The sequence below is a fragment of the Pangasianodon hypophthalmus genome, chromosome 28 (assembly GCF_027358585.1).
Source record: "Pangasianodon hypophthalmus isolate fPanHyp1 chromosome 28, fPanHyp1.pri, whole genome shotgun sequence".
NCBI classification, from domain to species: domain Eukaryota; kingdom Metazoa; phylum Chordata; class Actinopteri; order Siluriformes; family Pangasiidae; genus Pangasianodon; species Pangasianodon hypophthalmus.
This window is the reverse complement of record NC_069737.1, coordinates 13,012,350-13,039,779: the sequence shown is the minus strand read 5'-3', so window position 1 is coordinate 13,039,779 and position 27,430 is coordinate 13,012,350. Positions and strand designations below refer to the sequence as shown.

At 38.0% G+C, this 27,430-nt stretch overlaps 1 protein-coding gene across 1 annotated transcript in view; it reads right to left on the bottom strand.

Moving 5' to 3' along the window:
- The window catches only part of ndst3 (N-deacetylase/N-sulfotransferase (heparan glucosaminyl) 3), a 71,109-nt gene that overhangs the window by 23,138 nt on the left and 20,541 nt on the right, over positions 1 to 27,430 (bottom strand). The window contains exons 3-6 of the mRNA XM_026942902.3: positions 22,028 to 22,115; positions 21,764 to 21,918; positions 14,980 to 15,165; positions 5,693 to 5,821 (exon numbers count right to left, since the gene is read on the bottom strand). Coding sequence (XP_026798703.1) covers positions 5,693 to 5,821; positions 14,980 to 15,165; positions 21,764 to 21,918; positions 22,028 to 22,115 — 558 coding nt within the window. The remainder of the gene's footprint in view (positions 1 to 5,692; positions 5,822 to 14,979; positions 15,166 to 21,763; positions 21,919 to 22,027; positions 22,116 to 27,430) is intronic.

Below are 27,430 nucleotides of genomic sequence, written 5' to 3'. Positions count from 1 at the left end.
ACAGTCGGTAGACCTCAATAATGAATGACCAATAAATTGAGTTTGCCTTACAGCCCAGAGGGTGTGCAGAACAGAACGGCTCTACCCGGAGTTTTACGAACACTTTTAAAGGCTTTACCAACTTCTCTTTCAACAACAGACCGACGTTCCATTACCTGCATTAATGTTCCGCCTTTTATTGCATGAATTATTGACAATTTATCAATACTTCAATTTATAGCTGCCATAAAAGAACACTAAATTGATCTGCACTTGAAAAGAAAGTGAGTTATAAAAGAGGAAAGGAGACGAAAGGAGAGCGTTGAAGAGTGTACTCTTCATTCGCTCAGTCCCTGAAAGAGGGAAGTAGCATGAGGATGTGTTTTTGATACAGAGAGACTACAAAGGACTTGTGTAAGTCACTCTGGATAAGAGCATCTACTAAACACTGTGAATGTAAGTGTAAATGTTGAAGAGAAGAAGAGAAAAGGAAATAAAATAATAGAGAAGAAAAAAAGACCAAGGAGATGAAAACAGAGCAGAAGTAAATGTCAAGATTGAATACTATCAAAAGAAGGGAGAAAGGCACATGGAGGTACATATCATCATCATTATCATCATCTTCATCATCATCATCACCATCATCATCTTCAATTTTATTATCATCAGCAGCAGCATCACCACCATTATCATCATCATCCTCATTTTTATCATCAGCAGCAGCATCACCACCATTATCATCATCATCATCATCATCATCACTGTGATCATTACCATTGTCATCAACAGCATCATCATTGTGATGATCGTTGTCATTATCATGATCATCATCATCATCATCATCATCAGCGGCAGCAGCATGACCACCACCATCATCAGCACCATCACCATTATCATCATCACCACCATCATCATGATCCTCATCCTCATCATTGTGATCACTGCCGCCACCATCATCCTCATCATCATCATCATTGTGATCGCTGTCACCATCACCATTATCATCATCACCACCATGATGATCCTCATCCTCATCATCACAACCACCATCATCATCACTACCATCATCATCCTAATCGTTTATCGTCATTATCCTCATCATCGTTGCCACCATCATCATCTTTGATCATCATCCTCATCATCATTGTGATTATTCTCACTATCACCACCATCACCATCATGATCGTGATGAACATCATCATCATCATCACCATCACCACCACATGATGAAGATGATGATGGTGATCGTGAGGAACATCATCATCATCATCATCATCATTACTACAACAAGAACCTCTGATCTCTTTCTCCGTTTCTCTCTCGCTGTCTCTCTGTCTTTCCAACTCTTTCTTTGTCTTTCTCTCTCTCTGCAGTTTGCACACTTGACTAATGGTTGACTCGGAGGACTTCCAGCCTGAGGGAGAAGACTGGTATTGATTGGCTGGCTGCCTAACGTGGAAGCCAATCAGTGAGTAATTGTTAATGTGGTGGTGGGTGGAGTGTGACCTGTGATGCCCCACCAATGGGACTTCCCAATGCCAGAGCTCATTAATCCAAATAAATCAAAGTAAAGTCTAGTAAAACTACGGTTCTTTACAACAAACAAAACAGAAAGAACAAGCTGGAACAAATGTACTTAATTCATTAAATTACATTTATTAAACAAATTCTGATATATTTTTGATTAAATTATAATATATTATATAATAATGCCTATCATGATTCAAGCCAAAATGGTTGATTTTATTTATTTCCACAACTAAAACAATATTAATCATGATATCCTAATATTTATTTAATTATCTCTGTATGACAATAATAAGTTTTATAATTTTAGTATTGTATTATATTATATATATATATATATATATAAAAACAGGAAGCACCAGTGGTTCCTGGGGATTTCTTCTTCAGCTTGCACTAACACATCAGCTCCAACACAAAAGACTAATTGTTGAGTCGAATCACACACATGCTGTGTGTAACAGCCACCATTAGGAGAGCGCAGAACTGACATCAAGCCCTCACCCTTAGCAACTCAGACTCTTTGCAGATCGAAACCACTCAAAAGTGGAAGATTTATGAAAGCGGAAAGAAGATCGGTAAAAATAGCAGTGCTCGTTAGTAAAGATGAAAACACTGTGTGACTTTGGGTCTCAGACAGCGTGAATGAGAACAACGCACTTAATGATAACACACACTGTCAGAGCGTGATATAAAGAAATAAACACAATTCGAAAGAAACGAACATGCTGGATCAAGTGCTATTTTATTACCTTCCTAACAATGAGTGTAGATGCCGTTTGGCTAAATTAAGCTAAATTTGCAGTGATTATATAAACATGCAGCAATATATTGGCATGACACAGGACATTAGATGTTTATTTCAACGTTTGCTCTCAACATTTTGATCTCAAATATATGAATGTCTTCTCATTCATATATTGTAGAGCAAAACGTTTCTTTCTTCAGTCTGCATTTCATTTTCTATTCCTCAATTGTTTCAGGCTAAAGCCATGTGCATGTGTTTAAAGGTACTCGTCTAGACGCTGTTGAAAAACTCGGTCTCAAAGGCTTCTCCTCAAGAATGATCGACCAACCACAGAGGCATGAACTACACGCAGGTGATTCGCACAATCGAAATGCCTCACGCAGACATTCGACTTAAGCCTGTGCGTAACCCGACTCTGAATATGAGGAACTTTCCTTGTGCAGATATTGGATTAAAGTCGCCAACTGTGTATATGACCCTGTTATCACTACAGACCAAACAAAAATGCTACAGAAGAGCAGTTAAATAAGGAAAGTTCATGTACGTGGAACTTATTAGAACGGCTTGCTCTGAGAGCCTAATGGGACTCCGAATGAATGCTTTATTAACGGCAGGAGCACTTGGAGCGTAAAGCCGTTAAGCCTATAGATAAAAGACTCAGAGATAGCGCTAAGAGTAATTGTATAACACAAATATGTGGGAAATAAAGTCCCCAATTAGAGCGATAAAGAGATTTTGGCCTTTAACATTTCTCAATTCATTAAACATGTAATAATAACTATTCTTGATATATTTATACCAATTCCTTTCCTTTCCGATTTTCAAAAAAAAAAAAGGATAATGAACAACAATGGTTAAAATATAGGGTTTTAAAAGTATTGACTGACAGTGTAGATGTCTTTCTTTCTTTCTTTCTTTCTCTCTCTCTCTCTCTTGACCCTCTAATTCACAGTGCTGAGCTCACATTAGCTCCGTTAACATGCAGCCTAATGGCCAGTTAATAATCTGACTAATAGATCAATTATACAACAGTTAGTTCCAGTCCACTAACTTGATTGGTCGAGCAGCGTTCCAAAAAAAGCTTATATTTAGTATAGCCACACTGGGACGTTTCACTGTTTGTATCACTGCCCTCGTCTGTGTTCTTCATGTAAAATTCCATTTCGAACAGCAGTCCAACTGAAACGGTTACTACAGTAGAGGTAGTGACTTCATCAGCGGACATGGCCAACGATACATTTTCCATGAATATAACTTGTAGCTCGTCAGGTGAAAAGGCGAAAAGGAAGACGCCTATTTCACTGGATGCACCTTTAACGGGAACGTACAAAAAATCAATGTGAGCTAGCTAGCCAGTGAGTGTGGCTTCTTCAGGATCTATGTGCATTCAAGGAGCATTGTGTCACTGCGTTCAAAAGTTTGTACTCCCTCTGAAAACTAGCTCATGGAAGTGCGGAGAGCCAATCGGAGTGCAACCTTCCAAATTCTAAAGGTTGTGGCCAGAAAAGTGCACCAAAGCTCTCAGACCATCTTATAACCTATTATTCTTCTTAGATCTACATAGATCTCTTAGATCTTATTCTTCTTAGATCTACGTAGATCTCATAGATTCTCTAGATAACGTTCTGCTATCCTAAAATTGTTAATTACTTAGTTACACTAACAAGACTCAACGTATACACTTCTTGTTGTCATGGTAACGCATATATTTGCTTCAGTCCACATGTAACAAGCAAGTAAATGGAGAGTGTAGGATGTGTGTAAACAGCTGGAAATCTGTAATGGGTGTAAATTTATTTGAATTGATGAAAAATCATATAAATACAATCAATATGACCAAACAACTTAGCGCTATATACTGTATGTTCTGTGCTTTGTCTGTCTCTCTCTCTCTTTCTCTCTCTCTCTCTCTCTCTCTCACACACACACACACACATATATACACACACAGCTAGGCTCATGTTTTTTATGTTGCGGCTGATTCGAGTGCGCAGAGTCGCAGCGGGGGAGCCCAGGAATGCATGATGGGAGAAAAAGAGCATGCTGGGAAAATTAATCTATAAAAACACTGACATGCACCCCAGAGAGAGAACGAGAGTGAAAGAGGGAGCAAAGCGAGTGAAATGAAGGCTTAAAAAGGACATGGGGTGAAGGGTGGGTGTGGGGGGGGGGGGGGGGGGGGGTGTTTGGGGGGAGAAGTGAGCAAGATAGAGAGAGAGAGAGAGAGAGAGAGGGAAGAAAAGAGAGAGAGAGAGAGAGACAGATGAGAGCTCCCACTGTGATGATGTTTATTAATATTTGTAGATGTGTAATTTAATAAGAGACACACAGCTGGTTCTGGCACCGGCAGACTGATGCTAAGTTTAGCGCTGGAGCCTGAGTGGCGCGGCAGGACATCGCCGAGAGGGGGACGAAAAAAAAAAATCGCTCGACTTTATTCCTGTCTCTCACACTATTCACTCATCTCCACTTAGTTTCTCTCTTCTTGTCATGAGACAACAGCGGGAGTGATGACATGCTTATTCAGATAAGCTCAATGCATGCTGACACATTATATTCCCACGACTAGCACAAAACTAGCTGGAGAGCTGGACTCTAAAAAGCTCCAAAGACTTCCACACCCTGGCTCCACGCAGTCTCCGTCCACCTTTACAATCACTTAGTAATTACTGAGTAATTACTTAGTAACAACTTACACATTGACCTGTATGGCGGATGCGCCAATTGAACTGATTAAAAAATGCGTAAGTGGTGCGTATGGTGATGTTTTCTGTAAGGAGACGTTTATTAAACATTTCTAGGAAGGAGTTTGCACCTATTTTTTAATGTCGAGAAAGAGAAAAAAGAGAGGCTGGTGAGAGAACGAGTGTTTATAGCTGCTACAACGTAAGTGATAACAGGAACTACATTGAACGTAACTATAAATGGGTAAAATGTACCACATGTCATTCTTTAATAAATAAAAAATTGTACTCATTGGCAAATTGCTGTGGTATAAATAGTAGTGAAACACTTTTGGACGTGCTGTTATTGGAAAATAATCAACTTTGAGATTGTAACAGTAACTTTACTTCACTTTGGACACCGTTACACACCAACTAGTACACCTGCTGGTTAGCTGGACTCCACCTCCAAAAAAAACTACAAAAACATGTTGTGATTGGTGAAAGCGACCAATGCCACACCATGGCCCCGCCCACCATCTCTGCCCACCATCACCTATTCTTAGCCGCTACGCAGTCACAGTTGTGTTTCTGAAGTCTTCTCATCTGTTGTGTTTTCATGATTTATGTGTTTTGTTTTGAATATTTTGTGATCCACTGTTGTTTTTCAACCCTGTCTTCTTGCAACACTGATGGAAAAGCTTTATTGCATCATACTGTGTGTGTGTGTGTGTGTGTGTATGTGTGTGTGTGTGTGTGTGTGTGTGTGTGGACTCACAGGGTTCAGTAGGACAGTCAGGAAAAGCTCTCCTCCTTTGATGCTCTTGTCCAGCTCTTTTGAACCTCCAGGATATTCCTTGTAGAAGATGGTGTGTGTGAATAAGCCACAGGTCTGACGTGGCAGCACCTACACACAACACACACACACACACACACACACACACACAATTATTGGTGCAAATTTTTATAGTAAGTGATAACAGGGAGTCAACTTGATCACATTAAAAGTCACTATAAAAACGTATGATGTGTCATTTTGTAATTAATAAAAGATTCTAATCCTTGACTGTGGCATCAGAGGAATAAACACTTCAGGACATGCTGTCATAGGAAAATAATCAACTTTGGGCTGGTGATAGTGACTCTGCTTCACGCCGGGCCACATGACACCACCGCGTTATTGATTCTTTTACTATAACAGCACACCCCAAGTGTTGTATTGCTTATTGAATAAGACTGGATTTGGCATTAGGGTTCATTTTACTGTGTTATGTTAAGACGCAGAGCAGAAAGTGCCTCGCTGAGCAAAAAATCGAAAAACAATTCAGAGGGGGAAAAAAAGGTAAATGCTGACAGGTTCTTGTTAAATGTTCTGCAGCAGAAGAGGACGAGTGAGAGAGAGAGAGAGAGTAAGATAAAGAAGGAGAGAGAGAGAGAGTGAAGTGGGAAAGATAACACAGTAACTCTGCTGTACGTTCCATGCCTTATTACAGCAACCTAAATTGCTCTCTCTCTCTCTCTCTTTCTTTCTCTCACTCTCTCTTTCTCTCTCTCACTTGTGTGTGCGCGCGTGTGTGTGTGTGTGTGTGTTCGTTCCCCTTGTTCGACAAAGTGAATATTTCTTCTCAGACAGCTGCAGTGAATTGGTGAGTTGCTATAATCTGTTTGTGTGTGTGTGTGTGTGTGTGTGCACGAGTGTATGTGTGTGTGTCTGGGTGTTTGAGTTACACAGTGATGAGGTCCCTCAATACACTGTATATATTACACAAGCAGGCAGCTTCCTGTGAATGGTTTAAGCCTATCTATCTCCTACACACACACACACACACACACACACACACACACACACACACAGCTATTTCTATCAACAAACCTTCTGAGGAAAAAGTAATTAAAATTTGACATTATAGACCAAGCAAGACAAATTCAGTGTTAATTTGGATTTACTTTTTTACTTTACTTTTTACTTACTTTTCTGAGATTTGATGAAAATGAATAGTTTCAGGTTTTTTTTATTTTATTTTATTTTTTTTTAGAGTTTAGTAGTAGATGAAAAATTAGTGAACTGAAAAGGTTTAGACTATAATAATGAAACAATTAAACCCACAATTCATTGCCTTTGTGTCATCTTTAGACATCGTCTCTCTCTCTCTCTCACACACACACACACACACACAAACTCTCTCACACACACACAGCTCTGCAGTGACGCAGCCAGAGTTATGAAGAGTTGCAAAAAAGACGTTGATCAGATTGGACAGATGGCCTTGATTTAATATTTTAATCTGCGCCACCTCCCAAAACTTAATTCCAGCGCCACCACACTAAATCCAGCACCCCACTGTCACACTGGCCAATTTACAGCCCTGAGTTTACCTGTTCCAACATCTCTCTCTCTCTCCTTCACTCTCTCCCTCTCTCTCTCTCTCTCTCTCTCTCTCTCTCTGTCTGTCTGTCTTGCAATGAAAAATTGTTCCCATCACAATTCCGTACCGTGCGCCTGAGTGAAAAGCGCCGGATTGCAGTTTGCTGTTCTCAATTGGATTGAGATTAAGAACAAAAATAGCTCCTAATAATACAGTCAGAGAATGATTTTTTAAAGTGGAAAGTATTCATTCTAGATGGAGGGGGTTGAAGGACTGAGGGCATCACTGTTAGCCTTTTAACATTAGACATGCTTTCATTCAAATCAGTTTATGAGTGCAAGAGCAGAGCTCACAGGTTGAGAGCATTGGCTAAATATACCACAGTGCTATTGAATTCTTGAACCGGATTGGTCAGAAGGTGTTGGTTCATTTCCTATGACGGCAGCTCTGACATTAATGACAGCTGTACTTCAGATCGCAGATTTACATTTGCTTCTATAGTAACAATTTCCACAAGTGGATGCTCCACATAATCTAAGGCTAATAATAAACGACTAAAAAAAGTGCTCTTATTTAACAAAGAACACATAATGATTTAAAATTCATGAAAGCACTCTCCAGTGAATGTAGTTTAACTCATTTAAACTGCATAGAATTTGACCGTAGGAATTCCTGGTGTACCTTTGAGGGCACATTTGCATTGCTTGTACCTTATGGACACTAAACTCAAGTTATTTTTAGTGAATGGCCCAACAGTGGCTCTCTGAGAGTTGCAAACATGTAACCTTTCAATCACTCGTACAAAATCTTGCTTGCTGAGTTTCTACTGCCCCGGAGGTTAAACCAATACAAGTGCGAGTGTTTCTCACTGTGTCGATCGTACAAGACCAGCATAATGGCTAAGAACAAAATCATTTTTATGGTTAACTATGTCAAATTTCATTCATTCGACAATGTGGCCCAGATTGTTGTGGTGCCATGTATTGCATTAAAATAGAAACCCTAACACACTAGTAACTAGTCAATAGCTAACATTTGCCTCCATTAACGCAGACCTCAGTGTTAAATATTATTAATTCTTCAAGTTTCAGGTCAAGAGTGCTTTCATGAATATCCATGAGACAAAATTAAGAAGACACAATTAATTCACCAACTAATTAATTCACCTAAATTACAAAGATCCCAAATAACATGCTAATTTGCATGTTCAAAGGCATAAATTGAAGACCCTCATTTGGGTCCACATACTTTTGGCCATATAGTGTAATAGAGTGTATGTGCTGTCCATAGGTATCGCAGCTCTCATGGTTTCCTCGTTTGCATCATTCTTCTTGTTGCCTGATTGTGTTCACCTGTTCTGTGTTTATTTCTGATTAGCTTGACTGCTTGTACCCTGTTATGCCAGTATATTTCTGCCCAGGCTTACTCTGCAGTTTTGTCAATATGTTCAAGTCTTGTTTTCTGTGCTTCTGGTTATTCTCTTGTTCTGAATTTTCCTGGTTTAGATCTGTGCCTTTTCCTCTGTTTTTCTGATTATGGATTATTCTCGTTTATCTTTGCGTGCCTGTGCTGCGACCCATGATATGAACTTGGATTATGATTCTTAAATGTGCCCCTATAAAGCACATGCCCCACAGGGGTATCTCTATTTAAATGCTGTCAGTATCGCAGGTGCAACTGTGTGGCAAATCTAATACGAAATCAAACTTGCTGTGGTTATATTAAGTCATTATTTTTAAGAAACTTTTTGACCATTTTAAAACCATCTCTCACCTATACACACTTTTTCCCTCAACTGTTTACCCTTAACTGAACATTAGTAAGAAATAATGGAATTGTATTTGAGAAAATTCTCCATTATGTAATAAGCATTTGACCAATGTGACAAATGACATAATAATAATAATAATAATAATAATAATAATAATAATAATAATAATAATTTAAAAAAACCTCGATAATGTACTCAAAATTTTAACTGTGAAGCGTTTTAATCAAGTAAGACAGGCACGTTGTAGTGTTTGTCTGATTTTTCTGTGGCACTTTTCTTTCTTTCAAAGATCTCATCAAAGTCAGTGTGCCATTGTCTTTGGCGTGCAACACGACAGCTAAATTACGGGAATTCAGCGATTCCTCGTGACGTTCGTCCTTTTCCAACACAAATAAAAAGGAAGCTGATGCATGTGAATGAGCACTCTGGTACATTTAATAAAAGAGGGGTGCATCTGCTTCGCCCGATCCTCTGAGCCTCAACAAAACGTGGTGAATCATCAGCGTGGGGATAAAGAAGGAACAAAAACACTGACATTTTCATACAGAGGAACGACTTGACTTCTGAATGCTAAGTGGGATGCAGTAGTAATATTAGCATATGAATGATAATATTAGCAAATGAGAGAAAGAGAGAGGGGGAGTGAGTGATAGGGACTAAAAAGCAAAAAAAGCAAAAAAAAAAAAAAGATTTTACACCATTGCTATAAACACGCCATATGCTACATATTTACAGACTTTTTCTTCTTCAGAGTCGGCAACTTATGTTCAAAAGTTACGTCGATATGTACGCAGGGAAAGTATTCAGTTCAGAGTTAGTTTACGCATTGTCCTGAGGTTGAGTTTGCTGGCACCCAATATTTTTTAAAATGGTTTAATTAATAGTGTCTAGACCATCGCCCAAGTACTAACCTGTAAGTACAAAAAGAATTGGGGGGGATAGAAAATGCGGACTGAAGAATTTCAGGGGATAGAAAATGCGGACTGAAGAAGCAGATGGCTTTTTTTTTTCCATTGTGGTTACATCAAACTGTCCGACTATGGCAGTGGACTTAATATTACTCCTTTCCTGAGGTGATATTGCACAAAAAAATGGGCTTGAGTTGAAGGTCAGAATCCTAGACACGCCTCTAACAACTCTTTGAATAGCAAATTTATCAGTCTTTATGTCTAAGGTCTGAATATGGAAGTGCGTAATTTTGGTTTGAAGTCCTTACTACTCTAATACGACCCATAGTCATCCATTAGACATCATTAGTACTTCTGAGGTTTAATCATGACAAACTCATTGATCAAGGTGTGCTTTCGTTGATGGTGAACAACTGGCAGAGCAATTCATTTATAATATCCATACTAAAAAATCTTAAATTAAGCTTCGAGTCTGAAACACACACTCGTGTTCCCTCAGTCAAGAACAAGTGAAGCCTCGAAAATACAGATTCTCTAGAATTGCTAGCATTGCTAACAGTGGTAGTCAGACTGGAAACCCCATCCCCCACTCTGATGAAAGTTACAAACAAGCTGCTAAGTTTACTAGCACTGTTTTCCTCACAAAGTAATTTGCTTAAAGCATCTGCAATATTGGAAATGACCCTACACCTAAAATTAGCATAGGTGATGTCAGATTAACTTTTCTCACAAGCCAAGTGTCTAGCTGTTGCTCAAGTCTCTGGTAGTCTTGATCACTCATTCACTCACGTTCAATATCCTTCAAAGAGTGTGCTTCCAATATACGTGAAAGTTACTAAAATCATAACAAAATGGCGTCTTTAGGACATCTTCTGATCAGCTCAAAAGTTTCGTAGAGTCGTCTAGTGTAAATGGCACGAAGCGGGACGTTCTTTCTAATGTCCTTAGAACTTACTAAGAACATCTTTCTTCTATTAACAATGCTTGATGTGGAAAAATAAACATTGTTACTAAATCTTTATAATTTTTGGTTTAAGGCGCTATCAGTGCATTGGATCGTTCCTCACTTCCCTATGGACTGCCAGTGAATGTTTGAAAATTTGACTCGCTTTCTTTTCTGAGGTGATGTTACACCATCCTCTGGCTCTATTCAGGCCAATTTTCACCGGACGTTTTTCTGAAGTGTGTTTCTCCCACATGTCAGACACAGCAGTTACACTTTTAACAAGCGTTTCAATTCGCACCAGTGAACAACGCAAGTCCTTGCATCATGGTGAGCTTGCTGCCTCTATTCTTTTTCACTCGTGTGCATAAGAGAGCCCTAAAGACCGTGAGAACTTGCTCAAAAAGATATTACTAGGTTGATCGTTCATTTTGTTCTGTGGTTAGGCATGGGTAAAGTGGGGTAGTTGGAGTTTATGAGAAATGCCAGAAAACGTAATAGCAAAACTTAGAAATGGCCACAATGGGTAGTAAGGAACAGCCAATTCAAGCACTGGCTATTATAGAAATGTCTATAATACGTAAGATCACCACAGGACCAACTCTTTTCAACATCATATTACGTTCTATACATAATGTTTTCAAAGAGGACCAAAATTCAGACGTCTGCTACCATGGTAGCTGAAAAAAACCTTGATATGAGAACGGCTGTAACTAGCTATGAGGATACCGAGGTCCAGACCTTGGTAGTTATGGAAAGCTTTGTTTTTGAAACAACTTCGTTTTAATCTCCAGGTTAAATTCAAAACAGAAACAGCTGACATCCTGATAACTTCTTTTTGAGGGATTATGCAACACACATATTATAAGCTAACATCTGACGTAGCTATGATACATAGCTACGATATAAATGTGTAAGAATATGTGAGAACTTATGAAGTCAGTTGACGGTTTGTAAAATGCAAAGTCAAAATAATTTATATAATTAAATTAAGCAGTCAGAGCCAGAGTAGTTTAGAATAATTGAAGAATAACATAATGGAGATCAGAAATGAGCAATTGATATAATACGCATTAGGCATTGTGATATATTAACTAGGACACATTTCTGCAATGTGGACCTCACTAAAATATTAATCCTGGCTACAATACTGACTGTCATGAGTTCATTTTAGGAAGTCTGTGGGTGGAACTTGTGCAGCCGAGACCATATTTCACATTTGTGACAGCCACAATGACTCACTTTAACGATTCAATTCTTTCAAACTACCACTTTAAGTGAATTAAACTTTAAAAGTTTTGATTCATTTGATTCACCACCCAAAGAGTCTTCCAGAAACATTGAGCAGGCTGTAAATTTGACCACATACAGTAACCCTACAGTCAGAATTTCTTACTTTGTCCATGTACGACAGCACAATTTTACAGCTAATAAACTTCTGTTTATGTTATAAAAGAAACAGACCCTTTATAATTTAGTGTCTAGTTTAAGTGCTAATAATAAAACTATCATTAAACAACACCGTACCAATCAGATACAACAGCAAGGCAAAAAAAGAGAGGCAACTTTACCAGTTACGATTTTAATGCTGATGTGCTAAACCACGTAAATCTCATATTTCTGGTGAAATGTTTACGATGGCTTTTGAAAAAGAAACATTTAAGAAATGCTCCTTTGCTTGTTTTTCATCATTTCCAGTTCAACTTGGAACTAAAATTAATGAACGATCTGAAATGACTTGGAGGTGTATCAGCAATTTCTGGGTAGTGGGTAGAATTTTTAAGATTCGTACTTACTGTTCTGCTTTTTTGAAATTCCTGTCGTTTCCTATTATATGTTCAGAGCAAAGAAAGAAAAAAAAAATACTGACAGCACGACTGACTTAGCTCAGTGTCCAGCTGCTTGCCTGGATCAAAACTCTATACCTACAATTATATATTCAGGCAAAACCCTGTAAACGCTTGCAGCTAAACACATAGACGCAGACACGTAAGTGCTATTTTTAGTCTAGCTAGTTATCTCGCGTATGTTAACAGGAGCATTTCAAATTGTCTGATGGGATAATAAATTACACCAGAACTGCCCAAGCAGAATAATTAACATGTCAAACAGAGACGAAATCTCTCAGGTCTCTGAAAAGCCACACCAATGTTCGATCTTGTCTTCCTTCCTCTGCCGATCCTTTCCATTCTGGATGCCTTATATTCCAGTGCAATCTTCATTTGCTGATGTTTAATAATGAACGCAATGACTGGAACTTCTGGTTGAAGGACAGTCCTTTCTGTTTTTCTCTCTATTAAAGTTAAGACAAAGAGAAACAGAAAAAAAAACTCCTCCGTCCTGAAGACTTTCCCATGGTGGAAAATGTTAACTTGAACTGTTACAAAGCACTGACCCTAGAAGCTCTTTCCAAAAATGTTTAATTTAATGTGATTAAAACACGTGTATTCGGCTAGTGCACTGGGAAATGTCGCTGTCTCACAACACCAATGGCCTGGGTTTGATCGTGACGTCTGGTGAGAGCGTGTGGTTTGATTTTATTACGAGCTTTCAATATCATGATACATGATCAAATCCTGATGGAGTTATAAAAACAAACTGTGTTGATGTTACTCAATTCAATCACCTGGAACCAATGTACGCATTTGAATTAAGTAATTTCAATGAGCTATTTTTTTTTTTTTTACCAATATATGGTCAGAGCCGCTGTTATAGAAAATTACTCAACATCTTCTGACCAATCAGAATCGAGAATTCCTGTTTATTGACAGTATCGATCTGTTTCATATAGATATTAGATTTGACTCCATTCCGAAAGACCGAAGATTGCCAAAGATTTTTAGCAGCAATCAAGCAATAAAGATAAGAATAATTAGATACCAACAAAACCTTCCATTTTGTACAGTATCAGATAATTTGTCTTGTTAGTTACATTGGATTGGATCCAAATCAGTGTTTTTGTATGTATCGCTTGGCGGATGTTTTTTCCTCCAATACTTTACTGCCATAAATAATATTATAAATAATGCAGCTGCAAGGAAAAAAAAAACACATGACTGAAACAGGTCAGGAGTCTAGCCTTGTATAGTCTGTCAATTTATGTATAAGAAATCACAAACATGGAGGATGGCGTCCTTGCTGAGACATTTCCTGGACCATACTGGAATGTTTAGTTGTTAATTACAGAGCACAGGAGATAAATACGTGGAAAGCATCATGGAAATTGTTCCTCATAATACTACATTGAGATGAGAACACAGCTCCATGGTTGTTCATGATGAACGAATCGTTCCCAATTGTTTCATTATTTTATATATAACACTGTGTTAAACACTGCTTTACACCAATAAGGTTATTTACAGTTAGTTCTGTTCAAATCTGTGATGTGTGTGTGTGTGTGTGTCACTAATAGATTTTGATGAGCTGAACCCACTTTGGGATATTTTATTTGAGTCTCGCTGAGTGTCTGAACAAAATATTATTTATTTGCATATGTGTGTGTGCGCGTGTGTGTATGTGTGTGTGTGTGTGTATGTGCGTTGTGTCTACATCCACTCTGGAACATTTTATTTTATCTTTCTTTGAGTATCTGAGAAAGATTATTAATTCTGGTTGAATGTGTAAGTGTGTAAATCTGTGTGTGTGTGTGTCTGTGTGTGTGTGTGTATTTGTTTTAGCCTCATTGATTTGCAGCTGATGCTCTGAAGAGTGTTGTAGCTCTGCCTCCAGTGTGTGTGCACGTGCGTGTGTGTGTTTATGTGTGTCTCCAGGAGCCAGTCTCACTGCATATTTCATGAGGGTAGCAATGTTACAGCCCGGAGGACACACAAACTGACACACACTCACATACAAACACGCACTGGTGCACACCAAAACAATCATGAATCCTACTGTTACTCTGAACATTTAATGTGGTAAAATGCAACACACATTAAGTATATATTAGCCCCCCGACCACACACACAAACACACACACACACTATACAGTGGTGTGAAACTACATGGATAAATTTCCCTTCGAGTCAAAAATTTGTGTCCAGAATAGTGTGAACAAGTGTGTGTGTGTGTGTTGCTCACCATGATGTGGTTGTGGATGAAGCCCTTGCGGTATCGTGCAGGTTTCAGGTGAGGATATTCCTCTGTGCTGGTCACTCGGATGCCCCACGCCCTCTTCCACGCTTCGTACAGCTGCATGTGCACAGGATACACACCCGAGTGATGTGGCGCTACAGCATAGCCCATGTCTACAGGAATACCATGCTCCTAGACACAAACATAAACATACATACACAAACATGTGTTAGAGACAGATATACACACTAACTACAACCTTAACCACAGATTCCCCTAAACTGAAATATGTTTCTCTTTTGCTCGAATCCCAAAAACAACTGAAGTTGTAGCATCTCCAAAAGTGAAAAAGTAGAAAATTTAGAGCATTTAGAGTTAGTGACCTTAGTCCAAAAGTTACGTCAATATTTACGCCGGGAAAGTTATGTGTATTCAGAGCCAGGTTATGCGCCTGCTTAAGTCAAGCAATCAAGCAAATCACCTGAGTGTAATTCACACTCTGAGGTTGTTAGATTTTTCTTGAGTGTCTGAAATGTGTTTTTTCAATAACATCTAGACCACCACCTTCAAACACAATCACTTGCCTTTAAGCCCTGCTGAAAAAACCAAACCAAAACAAACAAACAAAAAAACAGGGGATAGAAAATGCTGACCTTTTGCTGTCAAATGTAATACAATGTAATTTATAAGCAAGAGACAATTTAAAATTAAATAATAAAAGGTCTAACACAATGATATATGGATGAAAAGTTGGCAGGCACTGAAATAAACATCAAATCGGAGTCTAGTATATTGCCAATATATTGCAGCATGAATAGTCTTAATGGTAATTATCACATTAAATCACCGCAAATTTGGTTTCAGTTAACAAAATGGCTGCCAACCTCATTATTCTGCAGTTTATAGAATAGCACTTGATCCAGCACATCATATTATTTTGCCTTAATATATATATATATATATATATATATATATATATATATAATATATATAAATATATCCTGCTCTCTGCACACAACTTAATGAAGCCATGAGATACTTAATCAAGTCATGAAATTGTGACGTGAGGACAGGATGTACTGTAAGCCATTTTATCACACTTTTAATTTGTCAAATTAATAAAATAATGCCAGTGTTTTTGTTGGAAGGATAAGCTGACTGAGCACTCATCTGCTACACTTAAAGCTCATTTTAAGGTTTGTTCATAATTTTTTTCCATAAATTATTCAGGATCTTGAGACAAGCAAAGATGATGTGCTCTCTGATGTCCTTCATGTGAACTTCATGTAAAATGGATGATGTTTTTAATGAATTAATTAAAAAAGTGTCATATTTATTTATTTTATATTAGCCTCAAATGGTGGTTTATATTTTTTTGAAGTGAATTTACAGCCCAAAACGTACATTTCAGCATGATATATTGTGGTTACGTCACTGCCAGACAGTAGCGCTGGATGTAATATCGTTCCTTGCTCATATCACGATATCTCACATAAGAAATGGGCGTCAGTTCAAGTTCAGAATCTTGCGTAACTAAGACACACCTCTGTTTAACTCTAACTCCACCCCTTGTAGGCAATTCTCACGTAACTTTCGAATAGCACTTAAATCTGTAGTTACGTTTGAGGGCTGAATACCGATGTGCCCCGCCTACCTCTCCATTTACAATCGTACCTATGAAAAAACTGCCAAATTTTAATGAATTATAAGTTTACGCTGGGAAATGCATTCTGACTTTGATTATCAGCATCAGTCTCTGGTCTCATCACCTGACGTAAGAGGCACACCCCTAATGTAATGTGCATAAGAATATGCTCAAATATCACGTTACTGTGTCACTGTAATGCGTTTTGTTAGTTCTAAGCAAAATAAATCATCACAGGCATATAACCCTGATGCAACACTATAGTGTGGACAATATTATAGAAATAAAAGGAGACGGTGTATATGTGAGATATGGATCTGTCTTCTTTGTGACTTCGACCTATCAATTCTACAGATTTTATGTTCTTTCTTACAGCTACAGAGACACACCGTGTACTTTATGTCTAGGTCTTCAATAAGAAGGTCTAGGCATGCCAATAACACTCAGTGTGGATGTCATACATTAGAAAACATTACTGTTTGGAAATCTTTGCTTTTCTGGGAGATATCAGAGAACAAAATGTGAAGTACAATAAATGAGTAGGTTCATTTTGGTAGAACTTTATGTTAGGTTATGTTAGGTAGAATACGTGGACACACACAGGCACACACACACACCCATATAACATGGACATAATGAAAAATGTGTTACACAGGACAGAGAGAGAGCACAGCAGGTGTTTAATAGGGGTGAGTGCACAAGCTGAAACACACACACACACACACACACTCCAACCCACACACAGAATACTGGCAGTGATTAAGTTTGAACCCAGTGGACATATTGGTGTTTAATCACACAGGAAATGAAATGTGTCCTCTGAGCCAAGATCCCGAGCAAGTGTGTGTGTGTGTGTGTGTGTGTGTGTGGTTGTGTGTAACAGTGAGTGTATGGGTCAGGACCTGAGCGTGCATGAGTCATTTCATGGTTTACCAACTGCGACTGACCCATGTTTAATAAAAGTGGGAGTGACTGGGTGTGTGTGTGTGTGTGTGTGTGTGCATGTATACGAGTGCTGCTGGTGTGTGTGTGTTTGTCAGATGTGCTTGTTTGCTACTGATCTCTTGACCTTTATGGAAAAAGCCACAAGAAACATCCATTGTGATAGACATCAACTAAAGGAACGAGACTGAACTTTTAACCCAGGTCCATTTGGACGTTTGCGTGTGTAGAAAATAGTAACTGTGTCACCACAATGTATAATATATGACTGGGACACATATCAAATCTCAGGTCAGGTGACTCAAATTCAAAAGCTGTGCATATCTCAGCACACCTAAAAAAAAAACTTATTTTAAATTTAAAACAAATGCAGGATCACATCATATGGAACCAGGCAAAACAGCTCTGATTGGTGCGATAACACAATGCTGTTCTATTTTATTAATTACAAGAAACTTGGGTAAATGTTTGTGACACAAGTTTTGGTGAATTTTGGCCCTCAGCTCATTAGTGACCTCCAGTTTTGTGAGTACATGAGATCACGGGAAAATATTATCTTTTAATCTACTTATACTTCGCTCTGGGAATGCGTCTCACATTAGGGATCTAAAAATACTAAAGCTTCGGCTCCTAGAATTGAAAAAGCAAATTCATCAACTCGATAAACAGTCTCATTTCTCATTTTTCTCTAACAAATATGAGAAAATTATGCATTTAAGGTCTCGTCTCTGTGATAATCCCGTTATCACGGCAAATATTTCTAAAAATTCTATTAAGCAGAACAAAAAAACAGAGAAACTACTGGTCAGGCAATAAAAAAACTGGAATGCAATGAATATCTTAGTTCGTTTAAAGACGTTAACGGCACGTTTAAGCAACTCTTTAGTAAGACATATGCAAGATCTCTTAATATGAAAAACACGCAGCTTCTCTTCTCTCTCCTAAATGCAAGCATCGCCCCCAAGGAATAAAGAAAAACAATAAAAGCTTTAAAGAGAAGCAAAATCCCAAGCCCAGATGGCTTTCCGAGTGAAACGTATAAGATATTCGCTAATGTTTTTTTTTCTCCATATCGGCTAAAATGTTTTCTCAGGCCCTCAAGGATAGACTCTTGCGACAGACACTTAACAAGGCTGATATAACAGTTATTCCAGAAAAAAAACAACAACTGGCACCCAAAGGACGTTGGAGGGTTTATGTTGATCTCAATGTAGATCAGAAAATATTGGTAAATAGACTCTGTAGGTAAATGGATAAGATGGTCCATCTGGACCAGATTGGAGTTATCCTTGGTAGAGCGTACCAAACAGGGACCAAATCCTGTCCTGGAGGGACGTCTGTTTTAACCCCCCTTTTAATTACCAGACTGGTACAGTTTAAGAAAGAAATCTGGCACTTCCAACAGTTCTTCAGCTTGTCCCTCTGGGGAAACTCTTTCCGACAGAGTGTTTTCCTTCAGAAAAGCTCCCATCTCGAGTATTAACCACCCTTGAGGAAGGCTTTTGAGCAGAAAATCAACAAACTGAGCTGCATCTAAGGAATTGGGCTGCAGAATGTCTTCCTGAAGTCGTACTATTTATGCCTTCAACACTATGAGTACTTCTAACAAGATATCTTTATATGTCGATGAGACTTTGCAGTAGCCTCCAACGTAGAATCCCAATCATTCTGGGTTAGATATAGATCTATTTGGGAACATTTCTGGTAATGAAATCTTGAGACGCCTAATGCGTTAAGACATTTGTCCTTCATACATGTTCCTTTCACTAGAGATCTTCTCAATTCAAACCCAACATATCGTCTCAGTTCTAGACTTCACTCTGTTTTACTGCTTGGCTGCACTGATGCAGTTAAAAGAGAAGATGTTCTTCTGCATGTTCTCCACATATCCTTGTGCTTCCTCCAGGTTCTCTGTTTTCTTCTCACCTCCCCAAAACATGCCCGTAGGTAGATCTAAATTGCCCATGGGTGTGAATGCGTGCGTGCATGGTGCCCTTGGATGGTCTGGAGTCCCATTCAAGATGTATTCCTCATGCACTGTGTTCTGAGGATAGGCTCAGACCCATCACAACCTCTACCAGGATAAAGCTGGAGATAAACAAACGCCTATTGTACCTTTACCAGAGCCTGTCTACGTTTTTTTTTCTCAAGTGCGTCTGAAAATGCTTGGATTTTTATCATCTTTCCTTTTCAAAAGGCTCTTCAAAAGGAAAACAAGGACTTGTTGACTTTTGAATCAGCTATTTTTTGTACTGTGGTTGGAGAGACTTTTGAGTGGATGTGACTTCAAATGGAGCAATGCTGCATTCATCCCCTGTGGCTCTAGACAAATCAGTCTATGTATTACTAATTGCGTTACTCCCAGAATCGCAAAGCAAATCAAGCTACTATATTTTGTGGGTGTAAGTGAGTTGTTCCAAGGTTTACTGTCACTGTCAAAGACAACGCAATTACAGTCAGATATGAAGCTTGCTTGACAAACAAAGACCATGTTTATTAACATGGGATGCATTAACAACGTTCATTCATTCATCCTTAGTAACTGCCTGGTCAGGGACATGGTACTTTAAATTAGGCTACTAGGTTGTTTATTTTAATGGGAAATACAGCAGAATCAACTAAATTCATTAGAAAAGATTGTGGAAGGCGCAAACAAATATGATAACCGAGACCAGTTATGAACTCGAGTGATGTAGCTGAGATTGAGGAACTGAGATTCAAAGCCAGAATTCACACACCATCCTGATAATTCTGGTTTAGGCCACACCCTTTTCACATTTAAATCTGAATATAAATACAGATACTGATATTGATAGTGTTATTGCGTTACATACGTTCTATATATATTCTTACATACTGTATTTTTCTTTGATACCTCTCTGTTTTTTCCTTTTAATAAGTGCCTTGATTGACATTCTACATTGTTTTAAAAGCACAAATCCATCAAGCTCCCTTCCACGAATGTAATTACAACCCAATGTGAAAATGAACCGGGGATGCAGCTCCCTAAAGAGATACAGAAAAAAATTGTTTCGAGCGCTGCCTCTTAATAAGCTTATTCATAAAGGACAGAGAGTATTCAGAGACGAAATTACATAAAACATTCCAAATGTTTCTCCACTGCGTGACACATTAATTACAGTTTGCTTTGCTAGTTTTGTTCTTTTTTTTTTTTTTGATAATCTAAAATTTTTAGAATATCCACAAAAATACTTGACACATTGGTTTTATAGATGAATAAAGGCTTTTGTTCTTTTGAAAGAAGAAATTGGTCACTACTAATTCTCTTTCAGAGACAGATATAAAAAAAAAAAAAACATCAAATAAGGTTTAAAAGCAGATTTTTGTCTGGTGCCACCACAATCCGTAACATGAGGCCATTGTTTCTCACCACATCTTATTTATTTTATTATTATTAAAAAAATTTTTATTTAAACTTCTATTGATCAGGTCGGGCGGAGGCAGAGGTGAAACCTGGAATAGGGATTATATTTGTTATTTATACACACCGTATAGTTTTTATCTTTGTTTAACTTTTATTTTTATATTTTAATAATAGTTTGTGTGTCCATGTGGAAGCCCTGCAAGTGCACGCTGTAAATTTTTTTACTATGCCATATCGTTATTTCGACTTAACAACTCATTTCAAGATTTTATGACATTATTTCAATATATTACCTTTTAATTTCAAGATATTTTATTTCAACATTTTACCATGTCACTTCAAGATATTACACCATAAATTTGCTGTATAACCACGCTATTTAAAGATATTCTCATTATTTCAACTTAATATTTTATTATCTCAAATTAGTTACTCATAACTCAACTTACATTGAAGTTATTTCAAAGTTTTTATTCACTTTTTTCCCCCAACCTGCAGTTCAGTGCTTCCATATTTCCATGACTTTTGACTTGAAACTGTGCGTTCTGTAATAAAATTAAATGATGCCTTACATACTGTATATCTTAAATAATATGGTTTTAAAATCATTAAACTGATAAAAAAAAAAAAAAAAAAAGGATAACTCTTAACTTTTCATTTCAGAGCCTTTAAGGATGCTTAACCATGAACGCTATTTAAAAAGAAAACCCTTGAATCCTTGATATGTTCTGATTTTTGAAGCGTGCACATAGCGCAGATGCTTGTGTTTGGCTGAGAGGTGTAAACACGCGTCACCGTGATATGATTTTTTTTCTCACCAGTGCGAAGTCCTTGTTGAGGATCATCTGCTCCATCAGCGACGACTCGTTGTGAAAGAGATGAGGCTGCATATGACTCCACATGTGAGGAAACCACCAGAACTCGTTCACGTACTTCAGCAGGAGATCATCGCCGTCGTTCTCCTCCTGAGTGCCTGAACACAGACGAACACACGGATGGCGCTGATAAACTACAGCCTGATATCACCAGCAACATCATTTATAGCTCTCCACACACACACACACACACACACTGTCACTTACCTGTGTGGAAAAACTTGCCAGAGAAGCCCAAATTGAAGGTAAAGTTCGAGATTTGAGTTCGCAGCATATTCTGCGTCTCAAGGAGAGCCTGGGAAAGAAAAGAAATTACGTGAATGACACAATGATAAAACTCATATTAAAGGTGGACAGGTCAAAGGTCACATAGTGTTAGTTTGAATTTTACCCAATAGCGCAATTCATATAATATAACAATTCACATAATAACAACTACTACGTGTTATTTTACCGAGAAGAATGTTTAATTGTTGATATGGTGAAATTTTCTATAAGAAGATATTTATTTAACAAGGAAGGAGTCTCCAGTGTCAGTGCTTCGTAATGGTAAGGAAGTTCTCAGCCACGGGAAAGTGCATGACCCAAGGTGCATACTGTACCTTTCCTCCAAATTTGGTGTTTCTAGGACCATTTTAGCAGAGAATAATAATAATAATAATAATAATACATAAAAAACATAACCAAATAATAATAAAAATCCCAACAAAAACAATAGCATTCCAGCACCTTTGGTGCTTGGACCCCTAATAATAGAAAAATGTAGGAGAATAATCAACTTCAGGGTGGGAACAGCCTACTCTTACATTACTTACATAAAATGTTTATGTATGATATAAATTACCAATAAATATTGTATTTATTGTATTCCTCTAATAAATATAAACGACCATGTTTTAGAATTCACTTTAGTTTACAGAGGTCACTTACATTTACCTTAAGATATCACGATGAAATATGTCAGAATGGTCATTCCTTGTAAACATAAAACCATAAGGTGATTTTGATAGTTGACAAAATAATGGTTAAACTCTGTTTAAACTGAAAATATATCAAATATTTAAAAATGACATTTAAAAGAGATGGTCAAGACCATACAGAATATCCCAAGTGGAAATTTCTCAAAAGTGATCAACCTTTATCTTTATATATCAAAGTGTTCACAGCATGAGCAACAATTGTGCTTGCTTTATAGAGTATCTACCAGTATAGAGTAACATTAATGCTGTAAATACTTCAGATTTCAAAAGTCATAGCATCTTGTCAAAGATAACTGCCAAAACGCACATTTTACATGTAATCCTATGAGAAAGAGTTGAGAAGTGCTACCATCACCATGTTTTTATTTTTTTTTGGTCACACTAACAAATTTTTTTTGGTACAGAATCTCAAATACATATAGTATAACTACATTATATTGAGAAATGACAATTGATTTTTCATCATCTGACCAATCAGATCTCAACCTGTGGTGCAAGCAAGAAAAAACAACATGGAGGACAAAGTGTCAGTTGAAAAATGAGTCTTAATAGTGAGGCAATGTAAGCCGATGTCAAATATTTCAGCAAGGATCACAAAGCCCCCTCCTCGCTAGTAAGTCCTCGCTAAATATTGAGAAATCAATATAATCTTTGTTGTTAGCCAAACTAAACAGAAAAGATAGTTAATTAGCAGGTGCAATTGCAAGGCATAAGCGCTAACAATGTTGCTATGGTTACTGTGTCTGTGTCGTGAGCCACTTTTTTCATATGGAGGACTTTTTCTACAGAAAGTCAATAATGAGTGTGCAGACAGGTGGATGCCAAGGTGATAGGCTTGGACCTGTGAGTATTAAATTAATGTGTGTGTGTGTGTGTGTGTGTGTGTATCTGCATTCAATACATCTGGCCAGCCTTCATTCAAGTTTTAATTACTGAACGTATTTAGTGTTTCAAGGTTTTTCAATATTAATGAGTCTACAAATATATACTGTGATGGACAGAACAAACATTAGCAGTATTGATACACTATGAATTTGGGTCACCATGGAAACCATGGAAGGTTAAACCTGTGTCGTATTCTAGAGAAAAGAAATTAAATAAGAGATGGCGGTGACGGCGGTATTGGCATGAAAGTTGAAGGTCTGGAAGTTGATGAGGTGTACAGATAATGAGGTAAGAGAGAGCTAGATAGACTAAAAGACTAAAGCACTGCTGCATCGTTGTCTTTAAGTAGAGATCGAAAACGTTGACGAAAATGGACCAACATGTCAATGAAAGACATTTTAATAAAAAAAACAATAAATATTGCAAAATAGGGTAAGAGCAATACATTTAAACAAGGAAACAGGAATCCTAGAAAGAGACCTGTTAGCCTAGCTACCTAATAGCCTGCTAGATAATCCATATAGTTGGAAGTAACTAACAAGGAACAGCTAACACTGAAAACACATACCAAGGGGAAAAAACTAGCAAGAAAAACGTTAAAGAAGCAATAAAAACACCTACATAGGGAAAAAAACTAACAAGAAAATAGCTAACGAAGGGAACCACCTAAGGGGGAAATGACTAACAGAAAAACAGCTAACAAGAACAAAATGAACAAGGAAGACAGCTAACAAAGAGAACAGCTAACAAAGGGAACAGCTAACAGGAAAAACAGCTAACAAAGGGAAACGCTAGCGAGGAAATAAGTAACAGAAAAAACAGCTAACAAGAACAAAATGAACAAGGAAGACAGCAAACAAAGAGAACAGCTAACAAGGAAAAAAAATTTAAAATGAAAAACAGCTAACAGGGAAAACAGCTTTGAGAGTTGAGGTAACGTTAATATAGCTAGCAAATGTAGCTAGCTAATTACTCCAGAAAACAGCAGGTGAAATGAAAGGATAAATAAATAAAACAGTAAATTCTTTTGTCAGCACTTTTTGAGTCTTTTAAGACGTATGTTCGGTAATAAAAGTGATTTAAATAAGCAGTATGACTAAAACTGTAGCAGTGAATGTTTTATGCTAATATACTGTTACCTCTATGTAGCCCTTCAAAATATAAATGTATTCTGAAAAAATATAGTGGAATTCGTTCTGACAGAGACTCAGTGTGTTGTGTGTGTGTGTGTGTGTGTATCAATCTCTGTTGTGTGACTAATGGTGTTTGGTCTTGGCAGGTGCCAAGGTAGCATATTTCCTACCTTAGACACCATGCACATATGATCAATATCTTTCACCTGACTGTCAGATTTGTGTGTGTGTGTGTGTGTGTATGTGTGTGTGGGTGGATGTGTGACATGTCAGTAGTTTGTAGCAGTGCTATGGTAATATTGCAGTAGTCAGGAATGTGTGTGTTAGCCAAGTTGGATGATGTCACCGAGTCATTTCTCACTCAGTGCTGACACACACACACACACTTATTCAATTACATCCTCTTCTCCGAGTGTGACCGTTATTCCCTAGGACGTCGCTGACCTTAATTCCATTTACGCGTAACTAAACGACACTTAAAATCACATTTCAATGATGAAATACATGCCACCTCCCTAATCTAATCAGCCTGTGTGTGTGTGTGTGTGTGTGTGTGCGCGTGCAAGTGTGTTTTACACTGTAACTCAATAAAGCCAGTGTTTTTGATTGAGAGCTCATTAATGTAAAATGATCCTCGTCTCGTACAAACGCCGCTTAATGTGATGTACGGAGCAGGACGGGATCCTGGCAGAGCTGCCTGTTGATTGGATTACGGCTTCATGAATATTTATGAGGCGTTTATGAATATTTATATGGCAGTGTGAAACAGAGCTGGAGAGATACGGAATAACACACAACACTCCAGCACTGATGAATACACGGACACACGATGGTACAAAATATGAGAATGAACGAGTGATGAAGTGTGCGATTGGATAAGGGAGCGCACGATCCACAACGAGAGGCTGCGTGCGAGAGAGCGAGCTGGAGGGTTGTGAGAAGAAAGAAGGAAGGAAAGAAGAAAGAAAGCTAATAGAGAAAGAAAATGAAGAGAGATAAATAGGGATTCTTTATAGGAGGGATAGATGAGAAAGAAAAAGAGAAAAAAGAAGAAAGAAAAACGTCTTCCCATCTGTCCCTCTCTTTATTTTTCTCTTTGCCAATATCCCTCTTTCTTTCTTTCTTATCCAATTCCTCTTCTTTCTTTTTTGTTCTTTCTTTCTTATATATACCTCCTTCTCTTTCTCTTATTTCTCTTATAGTTCTTTCTTTCCCTTATATACGCCCTTCACACTCTAAGCCTTTCTTTCTTTCTTTCTTTCTTTGCTTGTTGTTTGTTTGTTGGTTTCTTTGTCCTTCTTTCTTTTTTTCATTCATTCTTTCTTTCTTTCCCATATGCTTTCTTTCTTTCTTTCTCTTACATCCATTTTCACACTCCAAGCTTTCCTTCCTTCCTTCCTTCCCTTATCCAAATTTCTCTCACCCTCTATTCCTTTTTTTTATTTTGTTCCTCGTTCTTTCTCCCCGTGTCTTTCTGTGGGAGAGACAGATTGAGGACTGGGCCTGGCAAAACAGCAACAAATACAGGTGTGATGACAGAACGTGAATGACAGCAGAGAGAGAGAGAGAGAGAGACAGAGAGAGAGAGACAGAGAGAGAGGGAGAGGGAGAGAACCTGCATCGGGTGACAGAAAAAATAAACAGATCAGCAGAATGGAGAGCCTTGGGATTTTTTTTTATTTGTTTCACTTACATCAAAATTTCCCTCAAAACCCCTGACAAAGACTCTCTCTCACTCTCTCTCTCTCTCTCTCTCTCTCACCACACACACACACACACACACACACACACACACACTGATACAGGTACAAAGAAGGGACCAGAATAGCAGCGGAAAAGCATGGACGTGTTGGAAAAGTTGGAGGCAAAGTTTCGGAAGTGATAAGCAGCATTAAATGTTGAGTGTGTGTTGGAGTGTGCTATTGATCTGCCTCTGAGCGCTGATACTCTGAGACTCTGCACACACTGAAGCAGTGATGCGTTAATGCTGCACTGAATGTGCTTATGGCGCAGATTATTATCGTGCATGGAGGAGATGTTCTTCCCGTAAGCGCAGCGCCGAGCTTGTAATGCTCTCGAAATGGAAGCCGGGCTGAACGGCTAGCGCTGGTGCAGGCAGACAGATAAAAATGACTACATTAACCACAAGCACATTAGAAACTCTTTTATGACCTGGAAAAAATTGTGTGTGTGTGTGTGTGGGTGTGTGTGTGTGTGTGTGTGGTCTCGGCTGGCGTCTCTTTAGAAGCCTGTTGTGATCCAGATGCTATGTTTGGACACTGATATTAAATCAGGAAATTCTCTGTGTGTGTGTGTGGGGTGTGTGTGTGTGTGTGTGTGTGTGTGTGTGTGTTTGACATGTATTTGTGGACTGATTCCTCTGAAGAAAAGAGGTACAATAAAAATTTCGGAATAGGCATGGTTTTAGGGTTAGAGATTAGTTTTAGGATTATGGTTTAGGATTAGGGATTTACCATTAGGGACTATGTTTTAGAGTTAGGGCTGGAATTAGAGATTAGTGTTATGTTTTTGGTTTAGGATTGGTTATGGAATTAGGGATTAGGTTTGAGGATTGATTATGGTTGGGGATTATGGGTTAGGATTAGAGGTGG